The sequence below is a fragment of the Zootoca vivipara genome, chromosome 14, assembly GCF_963506605.1.
Source record: "Zootoca vivipara chromosome 14, rZooViv1.1, whole genome shotgun sequence".
Lineage (NCBI taxonomy): Eukaryota > Metazoa > Chordata > Lepidosauria > Squamata > Lacertidae > Zootoca > Zootoca vivipara.
In genome coordinates, this window is record NC_083289.1 from 16862219 (window position 1) to 16889358 (window position 27140).

Below are 27140 nucleotides of genomic sequence, written 5' to 3' on the forward strand. Positions count from 1 at the left end.
CCATGATCCCTAGCTAACAGGACCAGTGGTCGGGGAAGATGGGAATTGTAGTCCAAAACATCTGGAGGACCGAAGTCTGGGGGTGCCTGGGCTAGTATTTAAATGTGACCCGAGGCCTCCACCCTGTATTTCCATTCCTTGGCCCTGGCCTGACTCTGTGGGTTGTCTGGTAATGGCCGCCTTGGTGGTTTCAGTTGCTTGGTTGATGACATCATTATTTGGTGTGGGTGTGGTGTAGATTTCACAGGAAGGGAGGGGGTGTACTTTGGGAGGAATTCCACTTGAGGGCGCTGTTTTACTTTGAGGAAAAGCAGGTCTGTACCTGTGCAGGTGTGAGTTCTGAGGGATTTTTTTTCTAACAACGCTCGGCGAGTGGCCTGAATTGTTGTGTCAAAATTTCAGGACGATCGGTCAAGCGGTTACAGAGAAAAGTGGATCCCGCACTTTCATGATTTTTACATTTATATATATATATATATATATATATATATATATATATATATATATATATATATATATATATATATAGAGATGCAGGGTATGCTATGAAAACAAATCATGGAAAGAGAAGAAGGGAAGTCATTGTTATTTTAAGGTTGTCTAAATCAGGCATCCCCATACTTCGGCCCTCCAGATGTTTTGGACTACAATTCCCATCTTCCCCGACGACTGGTCCTGTTAGCTAGGGATCATGGGAGTTGTAGGCCAAAACAGTTTGGGCTGCAGTTTGGGGATGCCTGGTCTAAATGAATATTCTAAATTATAAAACAGAAAATTTAATACACACACACACACACACACACACACAAAAAAAAATAAAGAGTCTGATAAGTGAGCACACCCTGCCTCATCTTTAAAAGCTTGGCGGGAGGTACATGGCAGTTGTTGGGACATCTTTGTAACTTCTGTTTGGGTCTTGCCATTGTCATATCTCTTGCCTTCCCCACAGATCCTGAACTCTTGGCTCCTGGACCTTGTGTTTTCTACTGAGCCTGTACTGCTATTAGCCTGAATAAAGATCTGAATAAAGGCTGCTGGCCTTGTGTTGCGGGGCAGGAGTCTGACAGTAAGACAGCTGTACCATCTTTAAAAAAGGTGTGGTGGGGGTTGGGGGTGGGAGCACCGCTGCAGCACACACTCAATTACCCACGTAGCACTATCCCTGTCTGTTGCTTCTCTGCTTTGGGGAGATGCTATAGTTTGGTGGTAGATCACATGCTTCTCATGGAAAAGGTTCCAGGTTTAATCCTTAGCATTAAACCTGGACCAGGTAGCCAGTGATGGAGAATACCTCTCTCTGACTAAGACCCTAGGGTGTCACTGCCAGTCGGAATGGATAATCCTAGTGTACACAGATGTACCCATATGTCTGACCTGGGAAAAAAGCTTCCTCTGTTCATTTTGGACCTTTAACGGGGAAGTAGAAACAGCGCCCTCTCCAGGTGCATCATTACAATACGAAACGTACAGTACATACAATTTGGCACCTTTAAATAACACTCGAAATCTAACATCTACAGCAGCTGCTTTGTGGCGCGATGACTGAGCACGTTCCTTATATGCACAGGGTTCTGGATTCTATCCCTGAAACCTCCAATTTAGAAGGGTGAGGCACGCAGGAGATGGTGGGAAAGACAGCTCTCTGCTGGAAGAGATTCTGGCAAGCTGCTGCCAGTCAGAACAGACAGGGTTGGACTAGGCAGAAAAGGCTTGAAGGGCCGTAGCAGAGTGGTAGAACTTGTGCTTTGCCAGCAGGTTAAATCCCTGGCATCTCCAGGCAGGGCTGGGAGAGAACCCTGTCTAAAAGCTGCTGCCAGTCAGTGTAAACAATACTGAGCTAGATGGATCAATGGTCTGACTTGGTACAAGACAGCTTCCGCTGTTCTTAAATAATCGGACCTGATATAAGCCTGTGTTGCTTTGCTCACAAGCCGCAAGCTATTCTCCGCGCCCACAAGGTTCAAAATGTGAGTTTCTGTGCAAGAGTTGTGGCACGGGCACTGCAGAGCCAGCAGCTGAAGCATGCGAAGAGAGGGCTGGCCTCACCACCAGCATGTGTATGCTAAAACAGCCATTTGCCCGGCTCCTGGAAGTGAGTCAGAAGCAGTTAAAGACTTAGTTGCTGACCAGGGATGGATCTAGTTCAGTTCAGTTCAGTTCAAGCTTATTTGTCTTCTTGGCCTTTGGCCATTAACAAATCACGGGAATATAAAACGCACTACAAACAACAACTGCAACGTTACACAGAGCCGCAAATTGACCTGAAGACATTGCACAACAATTAAAAAGCATTTCCTCAGAGCTTGATCTCAGATATTTGGAGATCGAGTCGGTGGGCAGCTGGTAGGATCTAGCAGCTGTCAAAGCAAAACTGCTGACACTACAGCACCGTGTGGAGGTCAAGGTGCCAGGGCTGCAGTTCTTCACCCCTGGGTCCCCAGATGTTGGACTGCAACTCCCATTATCCCCAGCCAGCTTAGCTAATGGTAGGAATGATGGGAGTTGTGGTCCAATGACATCTGGGGAGCCAAGGTTGAAGAGCAGTAGGTTAGAGACTAGGGAGACCCAGTCTCAAATCCCCCCACAGCATGCAGCTCCCTAGCTGACCTGGGTCAGTCATTCTCTCTCAGGCTAAGCTACCTCACAGGGTTGTTGTGTAGATAAAATGGGAAGAGAGAATTCATTGCATCACCTTGAACTCCTTGGAGGAAAGATAAGGGAAAAAGCTGAATAAATACATACAACGATTTTTTAACATGACCTCTTTGTTTCTCAATGTCAACTTTTGTCCATTAGACTCACATACATGCCAAAGCTCCACAAACTGCTAAACAACTTCTGTTTTAGATTCCCTAAAACCGGACATGAACACATAGTGACATTTGTCGTCATTAATGCAGAAAGGAAATCCCCCGCAAACAATTGTATAAAAACAAACAACTTCTGTTTTTGATTCCCTAAAACTGGACATGAACACGTAGTAATATATATCGTCATTACTGCAGAAAGGAAATCCCCCGCAAACGGTTGTATAAAAAACAAAGGAATGTTTTGTGTTTGATCCAGAAACTACTCCAAGGTGCATGAAATGAAATTCAAGTTGGGTAAAATCTCTTCTTAACGAAAACTTTGACAACTGCAGTATATAAGGTTCTCAAGTTCACATAATAATATTTGTTGGTTGTTTTTCCTCACAGAGTGACCTAACACAACTTACAAAAAACCAGTTCACAACATCCAATAAAAATCTAAAAATACAGCTAGACAGATAAAACACCTCAGGGCTTACAGATTCCATCCCACACACACAAAAAGCCACAATGCCACCCCTTAAATTAAGGACCAAAAGCCTGGGTAAAGAGTAAAGCCCTTGGCAGGCACGTAAAAATAAATAAAGATATTGCCAGGTGTGCCTGCCTAGGGAAAGCATTCCACAAGCGAGTGGGGGTCACCACCAAAAAGGCCTGCTCTGCTGTTGGATGGGGCACACAGAGAAGGGCTTCAGATGATGATAGCAGGTTCGCTGAAATGACTTTAGGGGACAAAACTGGACGGAATGAACACACTGCGGACCCTCAATTTCACATTCTCTTTTTGAAGCAGCACTATTCTCTCTCACACACTGATGTTCAGTGGTTGTGAGAGCTGCCGCTTAGGGCCTCCCAAGAGGGAGGCACCAGCAGGCTCAGGGAACCCCCAAGTGGTCTGAAGAAGAAGAAGAAGAACAAAAATTAGGGGGGAAAAATACCTTAATGGGAAAAACTCAGACATCCCAGTAGGAAGTAAGCTAGGTCAGTGGCAGAGCACCTGTCTTGGATGCAGAGAAGGTCCCAGGTCCAGGTAGGGCTGGGAATGCTGCCAGCCAGTGTAAGGAACTCTGAGCCAGATGGACTAGTGATCTGACACAATGTAATATGTTCTATGGCCATCCAATTGTTTGTCATATGGAAAGGCAATAAATAGCTCAGTGGTACAGTATCTGCTCTGTATGTTTAATCTCCAGGTAGGGCTAGGAATGTCCCTTGCCTGAAACCCTGGAGAGCCACTGCAGGTCAGTGCAGACAATACCTGAAGGAGTGTCTCCACCCCCATTGTTCTGCCCGGACACTGAGGTCCAGTGCCGAGGGCCTTCTGACGGTCCCACTGCGAGAAGTGAAGTTACAGGAAACCAGGCAGAGGGCTTTCTCGGTAGTGGCGCCCGCCCTGTGGAACGCCCTCCCATCAGATGTCAAAGAGAAAAGCATCTACCAGACTTTTAGAAGACATCTGTTTTAGAAGACACCTGTTTAGGGAACCTTTTAATGTTTAACAGACCATTGCATTTTAATATTTTGTTGGAAGCTGCCCAGAGTGGCTGGGGAAACCCAGCCAGATTGGCTTAATAATAATAATAATAATAATAATAATAATAATAATAATAATAAATCTGGATGGGCCAATGGCCTGATTTGTTAGAAAGCACCTTCTTCTGTTCTAGTGGCAATGGAAGGTTGACTGGGCATGGGGAGGCATAAACAGAGTTTTTTTGGGGGCGGGGATGGAGTGGCTGGAATCCAGAACAGAAACACTCTGCACTGCAACATCTGCTTGTAGGTCCCACTTGCTAGGCCAAGCTGTATGCCTGCGGAAAGCCATCTAGTGAGGCTTCCCCAGAAAAAACTGATTTCTGGTATTTGGCTGTGTGTTTCCACAGAGGCAGGGGGTAGAGGGAGAGTTCCTTATTTTCGAATTTGGACTCTCAGCAAATGCAGAACTTCTGACCTCAGCCCATGTCCTCAACAGTTTTTTATATATAATCTGTCTCGTAAGACATGCTGCTTATAAACATATAGCTCTTTCTTCCTGCTAAGATACGTGCTCGACGGCTGCAGAGCAAACGTCCCCACCAAGATTGGCCCCTCTGCATGAGCTTGGACTATTTGCACAAAACCAGTCCAAAATCAACACAATGCTAAATCCTAGAAGTAACGTGCAGGTCTGACTGTATATTTTGATCACACCTAAGTGAAAAATGCAATTTTTTAATCATTTAAGGAAAAAAGGACACGGGATTATTAATGGTGCCTTACCTAGAGAAAGCCATAGGTGGAACTTATTAAATACACACACACACACACACACACACACACACACACACACACACACACAAAACATCTCTTGTGCCATTCATCTAAGTCTTGTAGCCAAGCTCCACCCCTTGCACATTTCGCTTAATTAGTTCCTTCCTGGTATGCAAAACTCATACAAACAGCAAACTACAGTTTGCACTTGCCCTACAAACTAGGATCAAATCCCAGTTTTGCAATCCTGTTTGTGGGAAAATGTAAATAATAAGAACACAGGAAGTTGCTTTCTACTGAGCCAGACCAGTGGTCCATCTAGCTCAGTGGCTCTTCAGGGTTTCAGAGAGGAGTCTTTCTCTGCCCAGCTCAAGGTACCAGAGATGGAACCTTTTCAATACAAAGCATGCACTAGGCCAGTGAGCTGTGCACTGTCTCTAAAAACAGAAAGCTGCCTTAAACAGTCGTACCTTGGTTTTTGAACAGCTTAGTTCTCAAATGTTTTGGCTCCCGAATGCCGCAAACCCGGAGTGAGTGTTCCGGTATGCGAACTAATTTCGGAAGCCAAACGTCCGACGGGGCTTGCAATTGGCTGCAGGAGATTCCTGCAGCCAATCAAAAGCCACACTTTGGTTTCCGAACTTTTTGGAAGTTGAACAGACTTCTGGAACGGATTCCGTTCAACTTCCGAGGTTCAACTGTATTGTTGTCCATCCCCCCCCCATTCAATCTAGCCCAGCACTGACTACTTGGACTCTCCATGGCTTCAGGCAGAGATCAATCATATTCCCTGCTATCTGATCCACTGGGTAGAAGCGCCAAGGACTGAATTTTCTTCATGCAAAGCATCTGTTCTCCCACTGAGCTTTGGCCCTTCTCCAGAATTTGCTGTTTTGCCTCAAACCAGGAACCAATTAATTAAGCTAAGTATGTAAGGGGAGGAGGAAGGTGGTGTTCGGAAGAGAGATATCCTGAGAGCAGGGGGTTGTTAGGAGCACAGGAAGTGTGCAGTGGTGCCTCGCTAGACGAATGCCCTGCTAGACGAAAATTTCGCTTAATGAAAGGATTTTCTGATCAGAGGTTGCCTCGCTATACGATGAGGTTTTCTATGGCCACCGCTTCGCCGTGCGAAGCGTGGCCATAAAAACCTCTGATCAGAAAATCAGGGCATTCATCTAGCGAAAGGGGACCAGCTGTAGGAAGGGAAGAAGGCAAAGGAAGATCTGCTGAGAGGCGCTGACAGCTGTCAGCGCCTCTCAGCTGATCTTCCTTTGCCTTCTTCCCTTGCTGCAGCTGGTTCTCCTTTGTGTTCTGTTGGTCTCTGCCCCGGCAATTCTTGCTTGGGACGACACAGACGGATGCTGTAGGTTGGAATCTTGTTGGTTGCTAATGGACCGTTCCTAAGGTGTCCCAGATTGACTTTGAAAAGTCAAGGCAGGGTGAGGTAAGCAGAACAAGAAGTTCAGGGAGACCTAATGTTTTCCCCTGTTGGAAAAAGGTCATTGTGTACCTAGAAAGGACCCCTGGCGGCTATCTCCTCATTTCTCTTTAGTGGCAAACAGTGGGATGTTTCGGACTTAGCTGAGAGCTACTTGCACGATGATTAATTCAAAACAAATGTAAAAACTTCATCCTCAGCAGGGAAGCTTAGGAACAATAAAAAGGGGAAAACATCACTTCTTTAAACTGTTACTGAAAAAACACAGCACTCCTCCCGCCCAGGAAGAGACTAGGCTTGTTTACGGATGGAATCACTACTTGCTAACAGTTCTCCACCAGGCTGACAGGCACTGTTTGAGAAGCAAGCCTCTTGGTTTTCCCTTTTATTAAACTTAATAAAGGAAGAAAGAGGGAGGAAGGAAGGATGGAGCTCCCGTCCGCCCTCCCCCCCCACTCAGGCTGCTCCTCCCCTGTCCCACGTTCCTGTCGCTGGCTGCAGCCGTGGAGGGGGCGGAAACAGCCCAATTTCCATAACCCACAGCAACCTTCCCCCTTCAGTTTTCGGAGGGGAAAAGTGTGGGTTATGGTCCGTAAAATACGGTAATTTTTTTTTTTGCTTCTGGGGTGGGGGGCAGCTGCCCCCCCGCCCCTCGCTGGGTACGCCCATGTATGAGATCAGAGTTACTTACTGGGTGACTTTAGCTGAAAGCAGCACAGAATGTGGTTGTAAGAACTTGGCTAAAATGATTGACGGACTGCATCTAACAGTGTTTTACTCAGAGCAGACCCATTGAAATTAATGGATATGGCTAACATAGGTCCATTAAGTTCAACGAGCTTGCTGTCAGCAGAACATTGTTGGATACAACCCTTTGTTACTGCCTAAGCAAGAGCCTGTGGCTCAGTTGCAGAGAATCTGCTTTGCATGCAAAAGGTCCCTGGTTTAATCCCCAGGTACGGCTTGGAGAGATCCTTGTCTGAGGCCCTGGAGAGCTGCTGAAGACTGTGCTACTTGATCATGGTGCCATCAGACTCATATTTTCCCCTTCCTATAAGGGAACATAATTGCTTGGGGCCTGGTAGCCATCCTCAGCTACTAGTCACTATAGGGACGCGGGTGGTGCTGTGGGCTAAACCACTGAGCCTCTTGGGCTTTTGATTGGAAGGTTGGCGGTTCAAATCCCCATGAAGGGGTGAGCTCCCGTTGCTCTGTCCCAGCACCTGCCAACCTAGCTGTTCAAAGGCACACTAGTGCAAATAGATAAATAGGTGTGGTGGGAAGGTAAACGGAGTTCCGTGCACTCTGGCTTCCATCAAGGTGTTCCGTTGTGCCAGAAGCGGTTTAGTCATGCTGGCCACATGACCCGGAAAGCTGTCTGTGGACAAACGCCGACTCCCTCGGCCTGAAAGCGAGATGACTGGACTTAACTGTCAAGGGCTCCTTTACCTTTTTTATTATAATTATTACTAGCCACACCCCCTGTCCCACCAAGGTATGCACATTGGAAGGGAGTGTTTGGTTCAGTATCTATTCAAGATACAAGTAGTTTGTCAGAACAGAGGATCACAAATAGCAGTGATATCAATAACAATCTTAAGAGCAGAGTTTACTTACTAGTAGTTATGCCAGCGAACATCTCGGCAAACCTTGGATCCCTCTCTTGGGAGAAGATGGCATCAGGCTTTTCCACTGGTTTCCCACCCTCATGAACGTTAGGCTGTATACTTGGAACGGGGACCTATTTGCAACAGGCAGAGAGAAGGAAGTCACATGCTCCTTTATGGCTAAGCTTCCACCTTTTCAAACGGCAGTAAACTTCAAGAGTCATTTTTTCCAATAAATGCACTTGATTTTCTGTACTGCCAGAGAGCAACTCTGGCCCATTTGAATGCTCTTCAGGACATGAACCAGGGGTCTTCTGTGTCAGGCATTCATTCCCAAACTATGGCTTATCATGTAGCAGCAAGTATTCCAGTGGACAGGGAGAAAGCTGCGGTTGATGTTGCTGCCATGTGATGCAAACTAAGCCATGGTTTGGCTTAGCGCTGCTTCAGAACTTGGGATAAATGATTTGTTTCTCCCAAACAAACCATGAGTGGGAGAGCCAAGAACAAACCTTGGTTACAGCTCATGGTTTGCTCATGGAGTGAGACAAACCACAAGCCTGTGTTCACCTGTAATGGTTAGATAAATCATGGTTTAGCTCTCATGACTGTGATTTTCTCCCTGTGCAACAAACACTTGCTTGTTCCCATTAAACCATTAGCTTAGTATTATGGGTAGACCAGGCCAGCATGTGCTTGTTCTGTTGTTTAGATTTCCAATTCCTGCCTATTTTTATACATACATAAACAAACAAACAAACAAACAAACAAAGAGTCCACCTCGCCAGGTATGTCTCACCTGAGATAAGTCATATGATGATAGCCCATCTCTCTGGTGCACCTCAAGCTCTGCTTGTTGTTGCTGAAGTTGCCTGGAAGCAGGAAAGAGAAACCGTTGCTGCTGGTTCATTTGAGCCTGCAGGACTGTATTTAACAGACAGGAAGATTGTCCGGCTGGCTGTGACTTGACGGCTTAATATCCAACGTGCGCCTCCTTGCCTTATCCCCTCTTGGTCCAACCTGTTCACCTTCCCCAATAATAAAGCAAGCATGGTTTAAAATCCCACCCCCCCCAGCACAGGAGAGGAAAGATGGTTGACTGGTGGGACCAGGAAGGAACAAAGCAGGAGGTGTCTGGGTATGCAGAACCATAATTAGAGACATGCAGGTGTTTGTAACCTTCTCCCCCTGCAAGGTATTCCAGCAATAAATCATTTTCCAATTTAAAGAAAAGGGCATTTGAGACGGGAGCTGCAGAAAACCTGGGCTCCTGCTTCTTTCCAGCAGGCAATTTTAGAATTTTGCAATTGCAACCTACTAAGATTGAAGGAAATAAAGCCATCTGAATGCATGAGGGGGCACCCTGCAGCTGATAGCCTTAATCCAATTAGGAAAACTTTGGAAGTAAATTAAAATGTGCAGTAGCAAGGCCGTCTACATCAAAGGGAACTGACACATTCAATACAGGGGAAGTGAAATGAATCAGAATGAGGAAGAGAAATATGTCAAAAATGCCTGTATAAATCTCATGGATGCCGACTTAATCTGTATCCAGTGTCAGGTGCTTTTTAGGAAATGCCAAAAGTCAGTTTATTTGAAACCAATGAGGCTGGTTCATATACCATACATTTTTCTCTCCGCATGAATATTTCCAGTTGGTGTGGGTCCGCCTTGGGTCTGTTACCCAATTAAAGAAATCTTAGTCCATTAATCACATAATTTTGAATTGACCAACTGATTCTTTAATCAATTAGATCTGCATAGATTTCTACGCTAATAAAACCAGCTCTAAAGATGACGGCATACAGTGCTCTCTCTCTTTTTAAAGACCATCTTCAATAATATTTGTTCTGCTCACAGAACACCTTGCATGTTATCTATCAGGATAGAAAAATTAAGATGTGGAAACAGCCACCAATTTAGATGGCTTTAAACAAGGATCTGACAATTTCATGGAGGATAAGACTATCAATAGCTATTAGCGGTGATGGCTATATTGAACCACCAGGATCAATGGCGGTATGCTTCCAAACGCAAGTTGCTGAGGAGCCACAGTAGTGGAGGGGGCATCAATTTTGTGGGCTTCCCAGAAGCATCTGGATGGGTCATGGTGGAAAAAAGGATACTAGACTGGGAAGACTCTGCACAGTTCTTCTTATGGGTTCTTATCATATTACAGTAGGAGGATACATCTCTCATTCTACTTTAGTGTTCGTGGGAAAGGGGCCATAAAGCTCATTCAACATCACCGGGTCTCATATTTTGGATGGAACCAGTGCACTTGCCATGTTATCTTCCGCCAAAAGTCAACAGAAGTTAACACAGATGGGAATGTTGTGGGAAGGCAATTTTTTTACATGGGGCTCTCCTTTGGAGCAAAACAGAGGACAAAGGGCTAAACATTAAACTCTTCGCTTCTCCAGGAAGTTCATCTTGGATGGTTGTGCCCAAAATAATCTTTATTATTATTTTCTTTTGCAGGGAAATAAGTGAACATTTGAACCTAATGTTTAGTTGTCTTTCCACTCGGAAACCAGATCTGGAAAGTTGATGGCTTCCAGCCGGAAGGCAGTATCAAATAAACACAACCAACTAATGCAATCTTCAGCTCCCCCTACAGCTCTCTGTATTTTTTTTTATAAAAAAAAATCTATGCATTTGCTTTAGTTTTTTTATCTGATGGTTATGGATAGCTTTTTCACCCTGGTTTCTATACAGATGGTCTCTTGATTTTTGGTTAGGGATTTATTATTATTATTCATTCATTATTTCCTTCTTTGGGTCTGAGTGTTCTTAACAGAAAACAGCACTCACTAAAAAGATTTATTATTGAAGTACATTTATATCAAGGGTCAGCTACCTTTTCCAGCCATGGGCCGGTCCACCGTCCCTTAGATCATGTGGGGGGGCTGGACTATATTTTTTGGGGGAAATGAATGAATTCCTATGCCCCACAAATAACTCAGAGATGCATCTTAAATAAAAGCACACATTCTACTCATGGAAAAACACAATGATGCCCGGACCATCTGCAGGCCGGATTGAGAGTTGCCTACCTGATTTATATTCATCTGCCTCTATTATAAGCAAATCCCAGCCTATTGATATTTGCTAGGAAAATGTTATTGTTCACTCATTCTTTCTTTCCTTTTCCAGTCTGAGTGCTCGTATCAGAAAACAGCAGTCACTACCTATATTTATTATTAAAGCACATTTTTATTTATCTGCCTGTTTTAATAACAAATATCATTCTCAGGCAGTATAATGGGTAATTGCACTTCATATGTAAACAGTTCCTAGAAATGCTGCATATCGAACTAAAATAACTGCACTTAAGGAAGCATCACATAGCTTCTGAGAAATGTTGACATTCTGGTTAGTATTTAGCTAGGCCCAGTGGCAGAGCAAGGGCCAACACCAAGTTTGAAGTGGTCCTGGGTTTACCCAGCAGGGGCATGTCTATATTTAATCAATCAATCAATCAATTATTATTTATACCTCACCCATCTGGCTGGGTTTTCCCAGCCACTCTGGGCGGCTCCCAACCAAATATTAAAAACACAATATAGCATTAAACATTAAAAACTGCCCTAAACAAGGCTGCCTTCAGATGTCTTTTAAAAGTCAGATAGTTGTTTATTTCCTTGACATCTGATGGGAAGGCGTTCCACAGGGCAAGCACCACTACTGAGAAGGCCCTCTGGCTGGTTCTCTGTAACTTCACTTCTCGCAGGGAGGGAACCGCCAGAAAGCCCTCGGCGCTGGACCTCAGTGTCCAGGCTGAATGGCTGAGGCCGCTTAGGGCTTTCTCTCCCAATTGGCACCAGGAAGCCACTCCCCCTATACACCAGATGCAGCATAATTTTATAAGGGGTCCTACCAAAGCGCCGAGGACTTGGCAGCTGCCCAAGGATGCTTGTGCAGCATCTGTTAGGTAAAGGTAAAGGGACCCCTGACCATTAGGTCCAGTCGTGACCGACTCTGGGGTTGCGCGTTCATCTCGCATGATTGGCCGAGAGAGCCGGCGTATAGCTTCCAGGTCATGTAGCCAGCATGACAAAGCTGCTTCTGGCAAACCAGAGCAGTGCATGGAAACGCCGTTTACTTTCCCGCTGTAGCGGTTCCTATTTATCTACTTGCATTTTGACGTGCTTTCGAACTGCTAGGTTGGCAGGACCTGGGACCGAGCAACGGGAGCTCACCCCGTCACAGGGATTCGAACCGCCGACCTTCTGATCAGCAAGCCCTAGGCTCAGTGGTTTAACTACAGCGCCACCTGGGTCCTGTTAGGTCGCAGCAATTCAACCAATGACCACCTGCCAACCTTAGGATAAGAGTAACTCCGCCAATTGCAGTCCAAGGCCCTGAACCATCCATCACTGTCAGAGAACTGCTTGGCTCATTTCAACAAGAGATGTGAGCAAATGCCAACCGGAGCAGGCTTTCCAAGTTCACAGATGGAGCTCTCCAAAGAGGAACAATCTGTCAGAATTAACAACATGTGGAAAATCCTAGCTCCTTCTTATATTTATAATTCTACAGGCACATCTTTCCAAAAGAAAAAGAAAAAGGAAGGGCTGCCACCACATCCTCTTTGACATTACTCTTTCAATAGGAAAGAATAACAACAATGCGTTAGCCGGAGACCTCGGTAGTAGCCAACCACCATATTTGGGCAACAAGTCGGGCTTGTTTTGCGAAGCCAACTGAGGATAGCTATAACAGGATCCAAGGAAGGCCCGGCGGCTTCATTTCTCTCAGAATGCACTGCCGTGCCTATGTATGCAGCCTATGTATGCAGCCTTGAAAGGGAAAAGCAGACAGAACATTCAACACCGGCTAATTTAAAGGCCAGATTCTTGAAGCCTTCTGGATGGTGCGGAAACAGAAACTTGTTTGTCAGAGCTCGCCCCCTCTGCTCCTCCAGTTCGCTGATGTGGAAGAGACATTGATTTATTGTCAAGTTCCTAACAAGTATACTTGGACCCAAGTCAGGCCCCTCAATATGACTTACCAATCAAAACAACATAACGTTTAAAACCACATTAAAGGGAGAAGGGGAAAAAAACAACACACAACAAAAAGCAGCAGGCATTTAAAAAATCGGGGGGGGGGGGGGAAGACACCAGCACAGATCTTGGAGGATTAAAAAAAAACAAAAAACAGTGGCACCACAAGCAGTTTAACCACCCACCTCCGAAGCTAAACAGAAACATTTTCCCATCAACTTTTTAAAAAGAACCACTAGCCTGGAAGGCTTCCACACAGACAAGAGTTCCACAGTGAAGGCAATATCGCTGAGAAAACTTTCCTCCTTGAGATCCTCAGTCTGGTCTCAGGTGACAAAGAGGTCACATCCACAGAATATATTGGAAGCACATGACTTTGCCCGAAGAATCCTGGGAACTATTGTTTACTCCAGGCATAGGCAACCTTTGCTTTCCAGATGTTTTGGAACTACAACTCCCATGATCCCTAGCTAACAGGGCCAGTGGTCAGGGATCATGGGAGTTGTAGTTCCAAAACATCTGGAGAGGCAAGGTTGCCTATGCCTGGTTTACCCTCACAGCTTAGTATTCATACAATACTAAGCTAGTTGGACCAGTGGTGTGACTTGATATGACTGAGCTTCCTATGTTCTTAAGTTCATTCAGTGAGAAGCTTGGGTTTACTCTGTCATGATACATGGAACGGCTTTAAGCAAGGCCTAGTGCAGACAGTATAACTTTTATCTTTAGAAAACCACAAGGAGCAGGACATAAAAGTGTTTTGGAGAAGGGAAGGCAATGGGGAAAGCCGTAAATTTAAGGGTGAAACACGTACTTTACGTTAGTGTTGGTGCAGATGATGTATTCAATCTCGTCCGAATAAGGGTTCTGAAATGTGAAGCTGCTGGTCCGGATTAGCATCCATTCCCGGTTCTTGGTACGAAAGCGATACATCACAGAGAGCACCTGTCCTTTCAGTTTAACAACCTGCAGAGGCCATTGTAAAAGTCATGGAGAGAAGGTGACGGGGTGTTATCAGTAACCGATATGGGCTGTGCTCCCAAGGAGCAATATATGTGATTGTAGGGGAGCCCTATATACAACGGAAGGCGCTTCTCCTCCTTTTTGCATAGCTCTGTAGACCTTTCAGGTGATGAGGCAAGCTCCTTTTACAACTGAAGGGTAGCTTGCCTCATCCAGCAAAAACGACAGAGAACATTTTGGTAGACAGATCCCTTAAGTACACATAAACACAAAGGGCTCCTTTGTGGGCACTGGCTGGTACCATAGGCCCTTTTCAATATACAGTCCACAGTTCAACCTTAACACCTACTACTGTAGGTTTTTTCATGGAAATAACAGACAGGGCCTATGAATCTTCAAAGCATGGCCTGTCTTGGCATAAGCCTCAGTTTCAAAATGGCTGCCTACTTCCCACTGTGGAGTCCTTTCCTTTCACCATTTGCATTGGGGTTTCTAAATAAGACTCATTCCATCTTGTTTACCTGAAGAGTAAGTCTCACAGTAAGTCATTATTATATATTTTTTATTTGTATCCTGTTCTTCCTCCCTGGAGTTCAATGAGATTATCTGCTTTCCCCGCCTTTAAACAATCCTATGAGAGTGAGAATCATGGCTGAATAGGAATTTTGAACCCAGGTTTCCCAGTTCCAAGTATGGAGATCCGTCTACCACACAACACTGCCCTTTTGGATTAATTGGTTGAGGGACCTGCTGGTTGGGGAATCTATGGGTGAAATGGAATCTTCAGTTCCAATAGAACAGGCAGAATTGGAAAAGAGTTCCTTCTTTTTTTCCTTCCCCTTTTACAGTTCCCAGAAATTCAGGCCTGGGAGAAAATAAAACCCAAAGAGCTAATGCATTATTTAAAATAAATCTCCAGCTTCAATCAGATGAGCCATATCCTTTGAACAACAACTTTCTACTGCCACACCCAACAATGGGATCGTAAAATGAAACAGAACAGTGTGTAAATGGCCAGCTGAACCGTTTCCTAACGGGTATTATTAGATAGCCGTCCTCTCCAACTTTTGATACAAAATTCTCCTTGTTGTTTTTGGCCTTCAAGTGTCTCATTCAGACTTAATTTTTCCCACCCCTAACGAACAACTTTATCTTTGACAAAAACCCTGAAACAGACACCGGCCAAACACTCCAAAATCTTGCCTTGAACAGCTCCTGATAAGGTCAGCAATTCAAAAACATCTAATTTTCAGTGGCTTATTATACCCACTGTTAATCTTGTAACAACGTACAGTGGTACCTCGCAAGACGAATTTAATTCGTTCTGCAAGTCAATTCGTTTTGCAAAAAAATCCGTCTTGAAAATCGCGGTTTCCCATAGGAATGCATTGAAATCTCTTTTTTTTTTTGCCCATAGGAACGCATTAATTAAATTTCAGTGCATTCCTATGGGAAACCGCAATTCGCAAGACGTATTTTTCGCAAAACGAATTCATCTTGCGACTTACCATCAGATTGCAAGATGCATTCGTCTTGCGAAAAATTCGTCTTGCAGGGCATTCGTCTTGCGAGGTACCACTGTATTGATTGTCAGGGCCCTTGATGAGATAATCTCAGAGTTGTATCTTAAAAGGCTCCCTGCATAACAAATCACAGAAATTAAAACAAAAATCTGGTTAGATCAGTTGCTTCCCTGACTTTATTATTATCATCCCACTTTCATTTTTTTGGAAGCAAAAATTGTAGCTATGGATAAATGTCCCTAATAGAACAAAACATTTCTGAGGTGTTTTTTTGTTTTTTGCAGATCTGCAGAATGAAGAGGGTAGGGAGAAGGGTAGTGATCTGAGCAGAGTGGGAAAAGGGGTGCAATAGTGCGGACCCAACATGGGATGAAAAAGTAAGCTGGCCACCAATCTGAATGAGCAAATGGTAATGTACAATAGCTTGGCACTGGTAATAATAATAATAATAATAATAATAATAATAATAATAATAATAATAAAATAATAATAATAATTTTATTATTTATACTCCATCCATCTGGCTGGGTTTCCCCAGCCACTCTGGGTGGCTTCCAACAGAATATTAAAACACAAGAATCTATTAAGCATTAAAAGCTTCCCTAAACAGGGCTGCCTTCTGGTAAGGAATAGCAGAACTGTTAGCAATTTGAATGGTGAACAATGGCAAGAAATAGCCTGTAAAATAGCAAGCCAGTCAGCAACATGAATGGGAAAAGGAAGGTGACTAAGCCTATTGCACATTACCTAGGATTCAAAATACAATGTGAAGTAACTATTCAAAAACTCAATCCTTGCAATAATTACACACCCCCTTTGGCTGATAAGATACTGAATAAGCAGTGTCTCTCTTTCGCAAGGCAAAAATATTTTGGGAGAATAAACCAGGAATAGTTTTCACCCTTTATATATTGCTGGAAATACAACAGCAGGGATTATTTAATAAGTAACTTTAGGGTTAATTCTGCTAACTGTTTAAGTCACCAGCTCCCTCTTGGTTGCCAGCAACCCGTCAGAATGCCATGATTTTTGCTTGCGCACTGATTGGCTGTGTAGTTCTGAGGGAGTTTCCTCCTGTATGTGCTGTTGAATATCTTCCTGCTGTGAACTAGGCATGAATCTCTTAGAAATATAAAACCTCTCTGCTTATTCATCCTCCTAATATTTACTCTATCTGATTTACTTTATCCAGTTTCTTTTCTCTCTGAACTTCATTTGCGTTTTTCAAGCCACTCTGTTAACTTATATAACCGATTAAAATTAGCCGTCCACATTTCAACTGGAAAATTTGAATTCCAGTAACGGGACAAAGTCGATACGTAGCACTCGCTGTTAAATATGGCAAGAAAAGCATCTGGAAGGTGTGTCTGGTAACATGCCAAACTGCTTGGCAAAACACACGCTGGATCAATCAGATTCAATTTGTCGTACAATGACATGAATTCTGATTATATATCACTGGTGCTCTAGAAACCCAAAACTAGGCTTGGAATTGCTTCCATATGTTTGTATGTTTCTGCTGGAGAATCTTTATGCTACTTTTGAATTCTTTGTATTGAAAGCCCAAGTGTTCAGAAATTATACATTTATTCTTGGTGATTTTAAGTAAACAACTTTTTTAAAAAAGCAATTATATCGTAGGGGTGGTATTTTCTAAACATGTTAATTGACAGCTTAAGTATGTTTGGCCCTGTTTAAATTGGCAGGGAAACACCCACTGACTCCTGCAACGAGAGTTGAGCCAACACAGCGTTTATTTCAAAACGTTGCCTTTTATAAAATTTGGTCAACAGCCTCAAGCAGCAACAAGAGACAGTGACTTCTTCATGGTGGCTCCAAAGCAATGCAACTCCTTCTGCAGGGATAACCCGCCTCAGTTCTCCCTTTATGGCCTTTAGGGATATTCTTACTGTTCTTTTATGGCCCTCCAGAGGTTGTTGGACTCCAACACTCAATGGATTCAGCCAGTATGGCCAATGCTCAGGGATGGTGGCAGTTGAATCCCATTAACATTAGCAGAGCCACCTTGGTTTATTGCAACTGCTTGCTGCTTTTAGCTATTTCTGCCATTGGGTTTCATGTGTTTTAGAAAATGTCTAAGGAAACACAATGTGTGACATGACATCATTATACTGTGAGTTTCCTTGTCTCCATGGGCCAATGATATGGACTGGGGTGGGCAGCGGATAATTCAGAGCACAATGGCATTGCATCACATGCTGAATTCCATCAGATGGTATTTGGTAGACCTACACTGTGGCTTGGCATGATGTGACCTAGACTATTGACTTGTTACAGGCCACTGACCAATTTTCTTTCTTTTCTTTTTTTTTTTTACAAATGAACATGGATTCAAACTTGATTTTTCCACATCTAAACCCAACACTGCAGTTGCTTTACCACACTGGTACTTAATAGTCAAACTGTAAGCCAGTGTTGTTGGTTCAATGTGATACCAACCCCTTAGTGCCACCACTGGTGTAGACGCCATGTGTGTAATGTGATTGTACATTGACTGTTTAAGGTAGTAATCCAGCAGCCGTTTGTGTGTTTATAAAAGCTACTGCGATTCATGAGTGAGTCTGTTTCAGGATTTTAGCATTAACAGAGAGAGAGAGAGACCCAGGCCACCTAATATACCCATTTTTCTTTGGATTATAACCAAGGGTTATATATTGGTCTGCCTATATTATACTTTTATAGTTATATATGCACAATGTATCTATACACTTGGATAACACAACACCCAACAGGGCTGGTGTTGAAAGTAGTATAAAGCAGGATGGGGAATGACGCTCAGTTTCTAGGTAAAACGTTACCTGCTGGAAGCTCTCTCTTAAATGGCTTTGATCTTCTGGATGGCAGAATTCTATAATGTCTTTCCCCAAAAGGTCCTAGTAAAGCATCCAACAAAGGAGAAAAACAGCAATGTAAAAATTACAAGCCAGTTTCCAAACTCCATAGGGCATCAGATAAGCTTTCAATATCAGCATAGCTATTATAGATAGATAGATCCAGAGACAAAATGCAACAACCACTCTAAGCAGGATTTGTATTCTTTCAGCTGCTCCAACCTTAAGACCTATGCAGTGAAAGTACTATTATTGTTTACTTTACAGCTACTTTTCTTCCAAGTAGTTTAAGATGGCATACATGCTTCTTCCTTCTCCCCATTTCATCTTCAAAACAACCCTGTGGTGTAAGTTAGGCTGAGGGAAAGTCACCCAGTGAACTTCATGACTTGACTCGGCATTTGAACTCTGGTCTCCCAAGTCCTCGCCCAACACTCTAACTCAGGGGTTGTCAACCTGGTCGCTACTGCCCACTAGTGGGCGTTTCAGGATTCTAGGTGGGCGGTAGGGGGTTCTACGGCACAAGCTGAATCCTCCTTCCATCGAGCCCTGGTGGGCGGTAAGGAAAGTTTACTATCAAGAAAGATGCATTTGTGGGAAAGATGCATTTGTTTTGGGAGCATTCCCCCCCCAAAAAATCTATGTCTTTGGCCCTTAAAAAAAAATAGCCCCCCTTGCCCTACGTTCAGGTTTCCTCAAACATTTTGCTGATTTGCCGAAAATCCACCCAGCTGTCGCTTTCCTTCCCAATTCCTGGACGTGTCCGGGAGGACCTGGACATATAGCAGCCCTACGTTAGGAGACCTCTACTTCTCTCGCAGAGCTACAATTCCCATAAAGGTAATGAGCAGACCTGGGGTTGGTAGCCGATGACGTTGATGCATCTCGGATCCACAAAGGTGATGATTCCGTCCGAGTTGTGTCTGGACAAGAATTCCGTGGGGACAGACATTCCGTTCATGTCCATGCACATCGGAGAACTGGTAACCTGGGGGGAACAATATGAGATGCTCAATTCCGAGGAAAGGGAAGAAGATCTCCAAGTAGAGCCGGATTTCTGCTTGCAATAAAATCTGTTGAGGTATATCCCGATTTTCAAACTTTCATCCCAGCCATGTGACTTCCCTCTTACAGCAGGTAACACCATTCAAACACACAAGCAAAAAAAGCACAAGGGATATCTAGTGTCCAGCAGAATTAAGAAAGAACAATTCACAGGCCGTTTTCAAGTTGCGCTGTTCCAAGTGTCTCACACAGTAAACAAATACCATACAGAAATAAATCTTAAGTCAACACACTTATTATAAGATGATTAGGACTCTCAGGATGTCAAGTGAAAGCTATTGCTTCATCAAAGTAAAATGGTTTTGTTTAAAATAATCAAAGGTCTTTGAAAGCGGTCTAAATAAACCTTGGAGTTGAATTTCAGAATAGTTTTATTGCATTTTGAGCTATGCAAACTGTAATCAACCGCATAAAATAAAAGTCAGAGTTTTTTAAAAAATAAAAACATTGTATGCAGTGTTTTCATGCTCGCATTGCCTCACAATGTTTCTTATTGAGCCAGCTAGGGGTCTGTTTTAAAATCTGCAGGAAAAGGTGGAACTCTCTCACTCAGCTACTCTAGAGCAGGGGTTGTGAAAATAGCACCCACAGCTGCAAATTCATCTGCAGAAGCCTTCTCTGGTCTCTACAGGGTCCATTCCCCTCACTGAAATTAGGCTTGAAAGAATCATTCTTTTGTAGCCAACATAAGGTGGTGTTGTGGTATTTGGTTATGAGAGGAGGGAGGTGTGGCGTCCACAGCAGTTCCTCCAGTTTGCAAATGTGCCCACACGCTCCCAAAGCTTGGTGACCCCTGCTCTAGAGGACTGGGCCATTTGCTGGCGAGGACCGAACCCTCTGCGTAGTCCAAATGTACTTCACATTAATGGAAGCACTTTGAGCGGAACTTCCCAGGCAGAACACAACTTCTCCTCTGCCCCAAAGCAGCTCATGGGATAGAAGTGTGACTTCCTTCGCCCATGCCTTCCTCCAAGGAATGCAAGGATCATGTTGCAACTAAGCGTATAGCCCAGGGGTCCCCAGACTACGGCCCGGGGCCCGGATGCGGCCCAATTAGCCTGCCAATCCGGCCCGCGACGACCCCCGTCGCCCGCCGCTGCTGCCCGCTCTTACGGTGCGCGGCGTGGCAGCGCTCTTCCGGGTTGGGAAAAAAGTGCCGAAAATCCTTTGTGCGCATGCGTATGGGCCTCTCCCGACCCGGAAGAAGTCATTTCTGGTGCACTTCCGGGTCAGGGGAGGCCCACGCGCACAACGGATTTTCAGCGCTTTTCCCACCCTGGAAGCGCGCCACCGCGCCAGTAAGCGCCTGTGCGCATGCGCACGGGCGCGCACTCCCCCACCCGCCGGCCCGCAAGGCGCGCGCTCCCCCACCCTCCAGCCCGCCGCGCGATCGGCGCGGTGGGAACCGGCCCAAACGCCGGTAAGTCTGGGGACCCCTGGTATAGCCACATTCAAAAAATGAGCCAAGGTGAGACTTGAACTCATATGCTCCCCACATCCTGCCTTGTGCATGCAATGAGTTTAGAGGGTCCCACTTCTGCTTTTAAACAAGACCTCTTTTCCTCACAGAGGGGAGGGGTTGTGAGCGGGAGCCATTTCCGGCATCAGCAGGGGGGCGTGTTCATCCCCCCGCCTTAGCCTACCTCTGCTGCCGCGCCAATCCTCTCAGCCAGCCAATAGAGCTGGCTAGTGGGCGGGGTTTAGCTGTATTTAAGCAGCCGCGGCAGCTTTCCGTCCCTCAGTCAGCTTCCTGCTTCCAGCGGAGCTCCATCCCTCCTTCCCTTTAGGTCATCTTTCTTTGCTTTTGACCTTGCTATGGACTTCGGTTGGTTGCCTTGGTTGCCCAAGGGACCTGGTAGGATTTTTTTTATCCATTTGGCTAATTGGCACCAGCCTCTTGGTTTTTTCACCTACCTTGTAGGAATTCATCACAACTTCCGGGTATTGGCGGTTAGCCATTGGAATATGTGTACAGTGGTGCCTCGCAAGACGAAATTAATTCGTTCCGCGAGGCGCTTCATCTTGCGAGAATTTCGTCTTGTGAAGCGCGGTTTGCTGCGGCAAAAAACCGCCCAAAAATTTGTCTTGCGAAGCACGGGCATAGAAAACTTTGTCTTGCGAGTCACCAAGAACATTGCAAAACGCTTTCATCTTGCAAGTTTTTCGTTGCGCGAGGCATTCATTTTGCGAGGTACCACTGTACTGTGTTGGAAGATAGGGTGTGACCATCACCTACCCCTCCGCTTTTGGGTATTCCGTTAAAGGAATCCGGCGGTCGTGGATCCTGTCCGATGACCTGCTGATGCTAGGGGAAGCTTCCAGTTGTATTTGCATCCACAAGCTCCTCCCACTGTTTGTTAACCCTCAGAATGACTCCCCGCTGAGTGGGGTGGAGTCATGCATTGCCTGCTCTATCCAATGCCTAAGCCAATACCTCTCACATGCTGTGTAACCAATAAAGTTGTGGCCTTATTTTGCCCATTAACATAAAATAATGTGTCAACATCAAAAAAACCAAGATCATGGCCACTGGTCCCATCACCTTCTGGCAAATAGAAGGGGAAGAAATGGAGGCAGTGAGAGATTTTACTTTTTTTGGCTCCTTGATCACTGCAGATGGTGACAGCAGTCACAAAATAAAAGCAATGACAAACCTAGACAGCATCTTAAAAAGCAGAGACATCACCTTGCCGACAAAGGTCCGTATAGTTAAAGCTATGGTTTTCCCAGTAGTGATGTATGGAAGTGAGAGCTAGACCATAAAGAAGGCTGATCGCCGAAGAATTGATGCTTTTGAATTATGGTGCTGGACTGCAAGAAGATCAAACCTATCCATTCTTAAGGAAATCAGCCCTTAGTGCTCACTGGAAGGACAGATCGTGAAGCTGAGGTTCCAATACTTTGGCCACCTCATGAGAAGAGAAGAATCCTTGGAAAAGACCCTGATGTTGGGAAAGATTGAGGGCACTAGGAGAAGGGGATGACAGAGGACGAGATGGTTGGACAGTGTTCTCAAAGCTACAAACATGAGTTTGACCAAACTGCGGGAGACAGTGCAAGACAGGAGTGCCTGGCGTGCTATGGTCCATGGGGTCACGAAGAGTCGGACACGACTAAATGACTAAACAACAACAACAATGTGTCTTTGTGTCTTATTTAACCCTATGTGGGTGGCGGGTCCTCGACTCACAATCTACAGTTCCACGTCACGTCCAAACTCAGGGAACTGTGCATTTTTAAAACTATGGTTAGTATTCATTAGCCACAACTGAACTGTGGTTACAGATCCCGGCTTGTTCTGACATCATGGTTTAATAAACTGCAGTCCCCAGAATTTGGGCATCATGCAGAACTGTGGACAGTTTAAAACTGAATGTGGGTGCTTCTGATCTCTTCCTCAGACATGTGAAAGAGGAGAAGGAAGGAGGAAGCTCACTGTGGCCTGTGTGTATTTCATACTTAAATTAAAAAAATTAAGGACAGAGTATAGACAGCCATGACTGATAGCATATTTAAAGAGCAGTCCACTCTAACCCTTTCTTGTGGCAGCAACATGGCCACTGGAGAGTTCTGGGAATGCAAAGGACTTTACAAGGAAATCAGTAATTTGTTTTTCAGGCTGCAAGCAACATCTCTTTCCAATGACCTCTTCTCCATGCCCCACAGTGCCAGATCGGTTTCTCAGGTACAGACAGCACGTACAATGTTCCTTTCCTTTCCTTAAAACTGTCCCCTAAACAGCAAGTCAGTCTAAGGAAAAACAAGACTTCCAGCTGAATAATTTACTTCCTGGGGGAAAAGAGTTCATAATTTCTGCTCCCTCCAACTTCTCTGCGATTAAACCTGCCCTTATCCCATTGCATGCCATGATCTCCTCGGCAGCTCACAGTGAGCCTTATATAAGAGATGTTTGGTTGCTCCATATGGAAAACAGTTTGTTTTGGCAGCTGTATCATCTGCAAAACACCCACACTGGCTCCCTTCATCTCCAGCACTTTGGGGTCTTCAAGTGTGATTAAGACCACAGTGCAAAGATGCACTTCCTTGGAAGTACGGATGGGAGAGGAATTCAATTGTTTGCATTTCAGTGAGAAATCATCTATTTTGCACTTCTCAAAACAACATGTGAACTGAAACACAACTACCCTTAGAAATTTGCACTTAGAATCACAGAATTGGAAGGGATCCCAAGGGTTTTCTAGTCCACCCCCCCAGCAATGCAGGAATCTCAGCTAAAGCATCCATAACAGATGACCATCTAATCTCCGCTTAAAAACCTCCAAAGAAGGTAGGAACTTCTCCAAGTTTTGCAATGCAGCTCTTCAGTTAAACGGTGTGAACAAAAGCACGTTATCAGTGAAAAAAAATTGTATAAATGCATTATATTTGGGTTAATTGCTTGAAAAATACGTACGCCAGTCAAAACTGCATAGAAAAATATGTGTGATAAGAAAAAAGTGCACTAAAATCTCAAGATTTTAATGAGGTTTTTAAAAGTGCAGTTTGATGAGGAAATGCGGAAAATGAATTTAAGATTGGAAAAGCTGGGAGAAGACCGGGGAGAGGGGAAGACGGAAGAGGAATGGAAGAAATTTAGAGTGTATTATAAAAAATATTGTAGAATTGATATATGAAGAGAAATATAAGCAATTGAGTACGTTGCAGGTTATGAAATAAGAGAAAGAAATTTAAAATATAGATTAGAATGTGATAACGGAAGGTAAAGTGTAAGAAAAAATTGTAATAATTGTAATTAAGTATAGAAAATACGAGTAGAACCTGCGAAGAATGATATTCAATGAACCGTTAGAAAAGGAGCTCGGGGAAATCCATGATTGATTTAGAAAATGAGTCGTTAAATAAGATTTATTTGTTGTTATGATGTTTAATGTTGTCTTTTTTTCTTTTTCTTTTTGGGCTGATATGATGCGTGAATATGGTGTTATATATAGAGGTAATTAATGGTTTTTTTCTTTATATAATAGAAAATCCTAATAAAAAATATTAATAAAAAAAAGGGAGAAGTGAAATCGACGTTCGTCCATTCCTACTTGGAAGTTTGCTCTTCCTAAACCAGTGGGTGCAATAACTGAACCAAGCCCCTTTCAGCTGCACGTCTAAGGTTCCACCCATACTGATGATTTTTACTTTGTGAGGGATTGCTGTATTCGTATTTTTCACAAACCCAACTGTCGCTCAAGGGTAACTGTGCATTTCTTCACAACGCAACTGTGCGACACACATCGCCGATGGTTATAACCGTGCGGGAAGTGGGTGACGTTTGAAAGGTATTTTTTTACGCAAAAGTTCATTTGTGTATAGGATGTGTTAGCATTTTCCTACTTTGCCTGCTGAATGCACATGCACCTGAACGTTAATGCATGTACACCTGAACATAGCTATTTAATATTAAATGAATATTGAGGTCATTCTCAAGTTGAACCCCCTGCCTTGTACTTAATAAGGAGGATGCGATTTGGGTTAGGTTGCAGGGGTGTAGGAAGACCCTGGGGTACTTTTGAAGACCTTTGGCTTCATTTTTGCCGCTGGAAGAAGGACCCTGCACTTAGTTATTATCAACCCGTCATATGGACAATCGAAAAATTGGGTACGTAGTGCATGGTACAACGCACTAATGAACACTCACCACAAATATAATCTGTAGCACCATCAACATTTTCCATTTGTGGTTTCTGACCGCAGAGAAATGTGCAATACAGAGTGTGTTGAAAAAAGACCCCCTGTCTGCCAAAAGGAGGAGGAACTTGGAATACAATCACAAACGTCCCCCTCCTCTCCCCTCCCTCCCCAGTGAACAGTGAAGGTTTAGGGAAATGGGCTTCAAATTAAGCACAGCTGCAGAGGTCCACACTGAGAAGCAGCATTTCCCCCCCCCCAAAAAAAACTCAATAAAAAATACAGCCACCTTCAAGTTGTTAAGATAAAGAGAGATGATAAAACATCCATCCCATAGATTCACTCTCAGCCGCCTGAGCTTAAAGTTTAAAAGATGGGAGCGGGGAGGAAAGGGGGTGGGATTGATGTCAAATCGATTGGGCAGGACTGTGTGGTTGGTTCACATGGAAGTACAATGACAACACATGTCAAACAGCCATCATAAAACAGCTTCTGAAGAATCCATGTAAAACAGGGGTTCCCAACCTATGGCTCATGGGCCGGAAGCAGCCCACGAGTCGCCCCTGAACCGAGCCGCCCGCTCGGTGAGTCCCAGCGCGCTGCGCTAAACCGGCACAGTGCAGCGTGGGGACTCCCTTCCGTGGCTCCGGAAATCACTTCTGTACATGCCCAGATGCTGGAAATCGTGTCTGTGCATGTCCGCGGTGCTGGAAATTGCTTCTGTGCATGCCCAGATGCCAAAAACCACGCCTGCGCAGAAGCGATTTCTGGCGTCTGGGCATGCGCAGAAGCGATTTCCAGCGCCGCGGACATGTGCAGATGCGATTTTTGGCGTCACGCTGCACCAGCCCGGCCCACAGAGGACCTCCGCAGGAGTGATCCAGCCCATGCCTGGTAAGCCTTGCCGAGTAGCTTCATCTTACAATTACTGTAGCTGCATCTTATGTGGAAGCACCAGTATAACAGTTCCACACACATAAGCTAAGGAGCTGCCGTCCAGGGATGAAGCCACCTGCTTTGTATAATCAGGGACAAGTTCACGACTGCTGCAAGGCAATGAGTGTGAAAGCCTTTACTTTCGAACAAGACACGATTTAGGATCAGGGTATTTGACAACCTCTTGTTAAGGTCTGCTGATCACATAACAGGTGAGATTTTATGTGGAGTTCAAGTGGTCCATGGCATAAAACATACGGACACTTTTGAAAACATTTTAAAGTATTTACCTGAAGCCTCCCAATTGCCACGAGGCAATATTTGCTGCCTTGTCCCACCTCGGCATCTTCTTCTGGTATAGTCATTCCTGAAAACAACAACAACAATGTAATAATTCCACTGTTATACAGACCCTCCTTGCTCTAGCAAGTGAATATGGTGATAGAGCCTTTCAAGGTTTATTTTGGTTTAAGATAACACAGAGGAAGTCAGGGAATGAAGGAAATAATCCAGCAGAGGCTGGGTACGTCTTTTTCTTTCATGGGGTTCCTGCTTCACGCTAGCAGTTTATATAGCAGCACATTTTCACAAAAAATTATTTGCAGTTTAATTAAGTGCTAATTGTTGCATTTCAGCTGGTTTAATGTATTTAGTTGACGTCCGAAGTTTGGAAGCCAAACTGACGGGGTCAGAAATAAGCATCGCTGTGATCAATGAAGATTGCTCCCAGGGTGCATTCATGTATTATACTTGCTTCATTAGGGCAGTTTTGTTTTTGGTTTTATTGTAGAACAAGAACTCTGCATTTTCTTTTAAAAAACAACAACAACGGATCACCAACATATTCTGTCATACTGAAAAGGAACCAGCAAACTGAAAAAAACATGTGGGTGTTTCATTACGCTTTGTGTGTTTCCAACCTTTTAAACAGGATTTAATGTTCTAAACATGAAAAGAATAGAAAGGCATTCCAGAATACTATTTTTGGTGCCTCGGGGTTGCACAAATAGCGATGTTGGGTACATTAGTTGCCCACTAGTTTTCAAAATC

At 44.3% G+C, this 27140-nt stretch overlaps 1 protein-coding gene across 1 annotated transcript in view; it reads right to left on the minus strand.

The window, feature by feature from the left end:
* ARNT2 (aryl hydrocarbon receptor nuclear translocator 2) overlaps positions 1-27140 on the minus strand; it is a 143915-nt gene that overhangs the window by 19626 nt on the left and 97149 nt on the right. The window contains exons 9-14 of the mRNA XM_035131344.2: positions 26381-26457; positions 19306-19440; positions 18420-18494; positions 13929-14080; positions 8905-8977; positions 8116-8239 (exon numbers count right to left, since the gene is read on the minus strand). Coding sequence (XP_034987235.1) covers positions 8116-8239; positions 8905-8977; positions 13929-14080; positions 18420-18494; positions 19306-19440; positions 26381-26457 — 636 coding nt within the window. The remainder of the gene's footprint in view (positions 1-8115; positions 8240-8904; positions 8978-13928; positions 14081-18419; positions 18495-19305; positions 19441-26380; positions 26458-27140) is intronic.